Genomic DNA, 8635 nt, shown 5'->3' with positions numbered 1-8635 from the left:
AGAATCGCAACGTACAATATTCAAATCGCGTGAATAAGAATCGCAACACGCAAATATGAAAAGCTATGTTTGATATTAAAATCGTGTGAATAAGAATCGAGAAATTAGCAGATTCCAGGCTTGGGACCTCTAAAAGGCTTGTCAGAAGCAGCGTCGTTTGAACTACGAAAATCGGATCTATCTGGAGGGCGGGTAAAAAATTTGGAAAATCTTATCTGCTGCATGTAAAAGGGGAGAAAATAGGTAAAATAAGTAAAAATGAGAAAGGATTGGCAGCTATGTAGTTTGAATTTTCTGTTTCTCCTTGAAAATCGGTGAATTTTCTGAAAAAGCGGAATACTTATAAAAAAAAATGAAATTTTTAGAAAATCTGAATTTTTGATAAAAAAAAAAGCTGAAATTTAAGAGATAAAAGTGAAAAAAGCGGAAATTCGCTAAAAAGCGGAAAAATCTCATCCCTGACTTATGCGTCTCTTTCACTTATGCGCTTTTTCTGTTGGTCCCTTACACCGGTGCATAAGTGAGAGCTCACTACATATCCAAAACTGTTATACTCTACATCTTCATATTTATAGATTTTAAATTTAAAAAACAGAGTAAAGAAAGAGTTGAAGCAATAAAATAGCTGAAAAAAAATACAAAAGCAAATATTTTTTTTTCCTTTTTTTCTGCAGAATTATATTCTAAAGATACTTTTCTCGTTCATCAGAAAGAAAAGAAATACTCCTAATTTTTTCTGCTCTCATTTTGGAATTTTAAAAAAAATTCGCCAATGACTGGCTTGTTTCAGCTAAAATTTAAAATTGATAAAATAAAAAAAATAAATAATAAAAATTCTGAAATCACAGAAGTTTCAAAGATAATTCACTCTAGAAATTATATTTTTTCTTTCTCTTATTGAAAGAGCACCATAATTTTTAAAGAACATGATAAAAATATTTTATATTTTAATAAAATATGACTGTTAGTGGGAATTTCGTTAAAAATTCAGATAATCGGAACACCATGAAATGGGGAAGAGTAAATTCAATTTTAAAAAACAAATTTTTCGGCAACCTAAATCCATGACTTTCCATGATTTCTTTTTTAAAAAAATAGTTAAAATCATGACATTTCATAACAAATTTTGTTCAATACCGAAATTCATGACTTTCCAGGTGTGCGGATACCCTGCATTTAGCAAAAAAATAATGAATGAGTTCACTTATAATTTTTAAGAGTGCCAATAAACAAAACATGAAATTTACAAGACTCTACGCTTGTTTATTTTATCTATCAAAGTCTTTTTGAAAAATATCCATGTCATACAATTAAACTATACTGAAACCAAACAAATATAAATTGCACAGGTAAATACATTTACATACTTAAATTCTATGCATACACATTTACATTCGGCGGTTTCTAGTGACATCTAATAAAAGATAAATAATTTTAAAAACCTTCAATGCTTGCATTAAAATTTCAATAGCTTAACTATATCAACTTAGTTTACTAGTTTTTTGTTTGAAATCTGAACTTTCTGGCTCAAGTTAGTTTTCTCAGTTTTAACTTAACATTTTTAACCTTTAATTGATAAGCTGATTTCCTGAAATACTTTTGATTAACTGCAACCAAGTAATGGTTACCCGATTTCGGCTTTCCTTCTAGGCGTCACTTGACAAACGTATTTAACAGGAGTAGATTAGTCCATTTCTAAGCAGTACTTTTTTGACAGTTTGGCCTCTATCATTCCACTGTACGTCTGAAATTTTTAAGTATTTTAGGGGTTTTAAAAGGTTTATTTATAATGTAATGATCTTTTGTATGTTTTTGTTATCTTTTATTTACCAAGTTTGAAAATATAATGAAGATTTAAGACACTAGATCCTTTGGCGAAACTTTTTATCGCCTTAGGAGCACACGTAAGGGAAAGAAAATATGTCAGTCAAGTATTACTATGTCAAATACACAGAAATATTCATTAAGTAGAGCTTAAAAAGGGACTATTTTTCTACAAAAGTGTTTGCGTTGTTCAGACACTATGAAACTTTTAAGGGCAGCAATTATAAGATAACCTCTAAAATAGAAACTAAAACTTACTAAAATCATGCTTACTAAAAAGTTTCAACTTTTCTGCTTGCATTGATAAAGCTGAGGGTCTCAAGACTATTTTGGGAGCAGTAATTGTTGCCAGACTATCTTGGAGAGATGTTGAAATACCACAAGAATCTTTAAAAAATATATTCATTTGTATTTAATTGAAATTTAAAAAGTTATAAAAGCAATTTATGTAAGTGTAATTACCAGAATTTCCTAATTTTAAGGTAGGAGGTGCAACAATTGGCCTTGTCTCTATAGTAAAGATACAACAATTTATTTATTAATACGCTCATTTTACAATCAGAGATATAAATTCATCAGTTAGGTCAAATGGGATGATTCGGTCATTAAAACAGCTTTTTTTTTAACTTTGCAAAAAATTGCACAAAAAAATTATAATAAAACAAAATTAAAAATTTATTCTATTGTGATTTGATATCATATTTTTAAGAACCCATTATATTTTAATTCATGATAATACATCAAAATTTACCCGACATCATAAAAATGATTGACTTGAAAAAAACATAATAAAGAAAAACATATGAAGATAGAAATAAACAGTTAGCTGGGTTTGCTTGGATAACCAGAGAAATTTCATTGTATATAAAAGTATCTTCCAAAGTTGCATTTTTTTAGTGCATTTTCTTAGATAGAAGTGCTCTCACTTATTTAATTTCTAAAAAGGCTTGAATAAAATAAAAAGAAGAAAAGAAAAAATTGGCTATGAACAGAATTACCCTATAATATTGAGTGAATCCCCAAGAATTTTGAAACATTAGCTGGAGATTTTACTCTTTTTACCAAAGCACATTAATCATACCCTGAATTCATATAAAATTGAAAAACAACAAAACTTACAAGATTATCATAAATTCTTATTTCAATAAATAAAATAATTCCTATCATTTGATTTGTAATGAAAAAAAATTTAGACAACAAGAATATACATCATAACATCCTATAAGTAAGCTGCAAGTCGATCTTTAGAAAAAAATGTATTTTATTACAAGGTCAAAATATGAATCTGACAACAAAACAGCTGTTGCCAATACAAATCTATTTAATAGTTTACAACAGAAATCTATTTCTTTAAAATGTTTCACAAATTTATATAATTATATTTTACTTCACGTATACCTTCTTAAAATCAGTTGTTCTGTAAGCAAAATCTAGAAATGCTTTAGCATTAAATGCATTTGTTTCAGGAAAAAACTTATTTCTTAGGTTTAAGTAAGATACTAATTAAAAATGTATATTTGCTTTACCATTTTATTTTTAAAAGTAAACAACACGCATTTAAGAATGAATCAAACATTGCCAACTCAGAATACAGAAGTATTGTAATTCTAGAGGCAGAAGAAAAAAGTGTTCCAATTTCATGAAGCAAAATTTAGAAAGAGCAATGAATGACTTGTTTAAGTTTGAAAATGACTTGTTTAAGTTTGAAAGTAATATTAAAACTAGCCATTAGAAAAATTTTTAAATTTTATTTCTAATCTTTCACATTAAAAATTAATTAATACTTGCACTTGAGATAAAACAACAGCATATTTGTCAGTTTCATAATTCTACTTAAATTTTAACAGGTTTCTGCCGAAATAAGTCTAATATATATGAAATATAAGTAAATATTTGCACAAATTATACGTAGTCTTGATAGAGTGACCTCAAGTTATAACACCTGTTTTCGTTTGGTTGTTATATCGACTGAATAAATATAGATATCAAACAAAAACTATTATAACTTTCAATTTAATATAAGATGATCTAACCACACCTGAATGAATAAATACTACCTTTGTTATCTGTGCTATCAGCCACGCTTCTGGTGGGAATTGAAGTCTTAATGGCAAAGGGATTATATGACAAGCGAGACATTCTAACAATTCCTAAAAAACAAGTTGAAAACATGCTTTTTACATGCCACCTATATTTATATTTTTCTGAAGAAAAATTGCGCAATAAGTAATACTAAACAATATATATACAAATGGATGACAAAATAATACGAACACCTGCGAAAAAGTGCAACTTATTTCACACCTGCAGTACAGCCGCCCCACCTGCAACAGAAGTTTGCCACCTAGTGAGCGTGAAGAGGAAGCTATCAGTCTCTCAACATTAGTCACCTGTGTTGCATGAGTTTATCTAACTAGCTTTTATAAGGTGAAATGTCTGACCTGTCAGAATTCCAAAGAGGGATGATTGTTGGGGCGCATTTCAGTGGAGCATCGGTGACAGAAACAGCAAACCTTTTGGGGTTTGCAAGAAGTACAGTATAGAACCCGATATCCGGAAATCAGAAAACCAAAAAACCGCAACGAAATTAGATACATTTTCCTGCCATTTTTTTAAAAAAATGTTTTTTTCCTTATAAGATTTTAGGATTTTTCTTTCTTTTTTGAAAGATGTTTACCTTACCATCATTTTGGAAATAATCATTAGTGTATTACTTCATCGTTTTTTCTTCTTTTTAAGATTATTTCCAAATTTTTCATTTTTTTGGTTGGATTTAACAATAAAAAAATGGCTTTTTGCAGCGATTCAGAAAACCGGAAAAATCAGTTATCCAGAATATTGATGGTCACGATCGTTCCGGATAATCGGTTCCCTACTGTACTGTATCAGTCGTTATGACAGCATACATGAAAGAAGGTAAGACGAAGTCTTCAAAGCAAAACAGTGGCTGAAAGTCAAAGCTTGATGATAGGGATAGACATGTCTTGCAGCGCGTAGTAGCTCGAAAACACAAGCAATCGTTATCCGAGATAACATCAGACATGAACAGTCATCCTCAGGACCCCGTTTCAACAAGAATTGTTCAAAGAGAACTTCATGCAGCAATCATTTATGGGAGAGTGGCAATTCGTAAACCCTTGGTGACAGCAACCAATGCTTTCAAGCGTCGTCAGTGGTGTAGAGGTCACAAAGGCTGCTCCCCACAGCAGTGGCAGCAGGTAATATGGTCCGATGAATCATCCTTCACCTTATTTCAGACCACCGGACGCGTTTATGTTTGGAGATCATCCAAAGAAGCGTTTGATCCTGAATGCCTCCTACCAACTGTGAAACATGGAGATGGCTATATTATGGTTTGGTGTGCAATATCTTGGCGTAGTCTCGGGCCACTAGTACGTCTGTCTGCATGAGAGAATCAAATCTAATGACTATCTAAGCGTTCTAGCGGATCATGTACATCCTTTTGTACAGACTGTATTCCCTGGAGAGCGACTGATTTTTCAAGACGACAACGCCCCATCCACACCGCTAGGTGCGTTCAAGCATGGTTCGAAGAGCATGACAATGAAGTTGAGCATCTCGCCTGGCCCCTCAGTCTCCGGACTTAAATATTATTGAACATTTGTGGCAATATTTGGAGTCTAAACTTCATTCCCGATTCCCAATTCCATCAAATCTTTCGGAATTAGAGGCCGCTTTGCAAGAGGAATGGCTTAATATTCCTTTAAACGTTGTTCATGACCTTTATGCATCGATTCCACATCGTATTAAATCTGTAATTCAGTCAAAGGGTGGTCAAACTCCCTATTAATAAAGATTTTCTGATATTTCACAGGTGTTCATATTATTTTGTCACCCATCTGTATATATACAAGGATAATTGTTTTTTATTCAGAAACATTGCATTAAATTATACCAAAAGATGTGTCCTGAGGAAAACTTGTGGTTTTTTCACATTAATAGTTTTCTATTTTATATTATTTTTTATTATTATTTGTGCTTATATATATATATATATATACATAACATAGTTTGCCGCTTTTGTTATTATCAGTCTTTGAATTTTGTTCAATTTTAAAAGTTTTTTTTTAAAGAAATATATTTTAATTTACACTCAAGAGTTATATGTTTAGTATTTATAAAGATGCATCATATTTCATAAATGACTAAAGAGCTTCATGGAAAAATACTTTGTGATGTTTTACTGTATTTGAGATAATTAACTTTAGAATTTTATGTCTGGAAACTTAAATCATTTTTTTAAAATTCACTTAGTTCAAAGATTTGATAAAATAAATTAATGTTTTATACAGATCATAATGTGTTCTGAAAACTGGAAAGTTAAGTGTTTTTAAAATGCTACCTCTTCCAATTATCTCTTCAATTATACCTAATTTCTCCATTTATATATATATATATAAAGTTATATAGAAAGTTTCTGACTGTTACAAATTCTGCTATCTTTATCACTTTTCTTGCTTCTACAGCTTCTGCAATTATTTATTGGACTGCTAACACCACAAGTTTCAACAACTGGTGTGTAGACATCAAACAGGATAATTGAGGAAAACTTATCATTTCCTTCGTCTTTACAAGCATTAGAAGTTATACTGTTTCTCCACTCAAAATTTTTTAATAAATTTCTGAATGATAGACATGGGAATAAATAGTTTCATATATGATCTAAACTGATATTATTAACATTATAAGTCCAGCATGTAGGACAGAATTGTTACAACAAGATGATTCATGTAGGAAAATAAAAAATGTAGGAACAGTGAATCAAGGCTCAACTCTAAAAAATATTAAAAATTTAAATTAACAAAATTGGTTACACATGCCTTGAGTCACATTGACTTAACAATAGGTCAATGGCCAATGTGTGTGTGTTGTGTTATGCCACATATGTGGGACTTAGCCCTTTATGTTAGGTCAATACCTAACACAAAAGTCATAAAAAAGTTTTTTGACTTAGCAAATATACAAAAATTTAATTTTTTTTAAAATCATATTAACGATATTTTAAAAAAAATCAGTACTTCAAGCTCAAGCTAAAAAAGAACAAAGTGCCCACAGTAAAAATTGCTTCAAACTAAATCAGATATAGATTTTCTGTGATAAAAAGAATGTTTCACATCTACTTGTTTACATTAAAACCAAATATCTCTAAAACAAAATCAGAAATTATAGTTTTTATCACTAAATAGTATCTGAAAGCATTTGATTTTTAACAAACAGTGATCAACAGTAGAAATTAAAGACAATTTCAAGAGTATAAATATCATGACAACGTATGAAATTTTCATAAATATCTATTAGTGTTACTGACCTTGACTAGCACCTCCCATATGACTTGAACTACTCACAACTGTACAGCCATCGCTAGCAGCATTAGAAGTAACAACTGAAAAACAAATAATTTTAATTTAGTATAGTTCTGAACAGAGAAAAAATAAAAATGTGTAAGTTAACACAAGTTTTAAGAACATTTTAACCAAAAAATAAAATAATTTCAATTTTGAGAAGTATTTTATTTACAAATGATAACTTTTATGTTTACAGAAAAAAGTGAGAAAAAAGCAACAAAGAAAATCTAAACAGAAAAACTAGATGAAAAGAGAAATGTCAGATATCCTAGAAAAATGTGGCTTGATGCGGTAGAAAGCAGAGTTGGCCAAAAATGTAATCGATTACATTTTTTGATTCCAGTAATCAATTACTTGTAATCATGATTACAATTTTCAAAAATTTTGATTACAGCTGTAATCATGATTACAATATTAATTACAGTAATCAATTACTTGTAATCGTGATTACAAAGTTTGATTACAGCGGTAATCATGATTACATAGTCGATTACAGTAATCTGTGGTGATAGGTTCGCCGCTCATCGTATTCAATATTTCTGATCCACACCTGTGGTTCAATATGGTCGAAGCAACTTTCCAGCTTGCGACACCGAAGCCGATTTCAGAGAGCAAAACAAAGTTTAACTACTGCCTCGCCCATCTTCCTCCTGAAGTAGCCGCAGTTGTAACGGACGTCATTATAACTCCTGACGCAGAAGATCCTTTCAAAAAGCTGAAAGAAGAAATTATTGCACGCTGCGGGGAAACAAAGTCCCAGGAAATTCGACGTTTACTTTCCGGAGAGCAGCTAGGTGACAGAAAGCCTAGTGAACTCTTGCGCACTATGCAGAGAAGATGTTAGACAAATAATAGAAGTTAAAAGGTATGAGGTTCGATTTTCCGTCGTCGATCTCATGCATTCAACTTGCGTCGGTGACGTCATGGTCTGCGGGGATCGGCCAGTTTATTTTCATTTGCTGTTGGTCGTTCTTGCGTGGATCATGACGTGACCTGCTATCTGTATTTAAGCTTCTGTTGAAGCAGATCATTTTGTATTCTTTCTTTTCGTCACTCTGTTTGTGACATTCTTTATTACTAATGTTTTTAAATAAACTCATTTATTCAGAAACTTCGTTTCTCTTTTATTGTTGACATGACAAATATGATATTCTGCGAGAATCTCGGCTGTCAAGGTTATGGGCCGAGTTTATGGCATAACCGGGATTCATGTTCTATCGTCCTGAATATCTAGTTTTGCATTACCCTGGATTTAGCCGAGTCTTTGTCAACTTCAAATGGAGAATCTTAAAGATGGGGGCCGTTCCCGACCGCCAAATTTGCAAAGTGAATCGTCAGCTTAAATCATAAGTTTGCTATGGAGTACTTCAAGGTGCTGTTGATTTGAAAAAATACCACATTTAAGAAAATATGATGTTTCTAAAGAATTTTTCTCCAGTTGACAA

At 31.2% G+C, this 8635-nt stretch overlaps 1 protein-coding gene across 14 annotated transcripts in view; it reads right to left on the bottom strand.

Moving 5' to 3' along the window:
• The window catches only part of LOC107448748 (ran-binding protein 3), a 45336-nt gene that overhangs the window by 27795 nt on the left and 8906 nt on the right, over positions 1-8635 (bottom strand). For 5 of the 14 annotated variants that reach the window (XM_071184759.1, XM_071184801.1, XM_071184763.1 and 2 more), the window contains exons 5-8: positions 7154-7228; positions 3882-3974; positions 2287-2334; positions 2083-2211 (exon numbers count right to left, since the gene is read on the bottom strand). In XM_071184759.1, the coding sequence (XP_071040860.1) occupies positions 2083-2211; positions 2287-2334; positions 3882-3974; positions 7154-7228 (345 nt within the window). The remainder of the gene's footprint in view (positions 1-2082; positions 2212-2286; positions 2335-3881; positions 3975-7153; positions 7229-8635) is intronic. The other 9 variants (XM_071184767.1, XM_071184815.1, XM_071184812.1 and 6 more) reach the window with 5 other exon arrangements.

Source organism: Parasteatoda tepidariorum, chromosome 1 (genome assembly GCF_043381705.1).
Source record: "Parasteatoda tepidariorum isolate YZ-2023 chromosome 1, CAS_Ptep_4.0, whole genome shotgun sequence".
NCBI classification, from domain to species: domain Eukaryota; kingdom Metazoa; phylum Arthropoda; class Arachnida; order Araneae; family Theridiidae; genus Parasteatoda; species Parasteatoda tepidariorum.
This window is presented reverse-complemented; position numbering and strand designations above follow the sequence as displayed.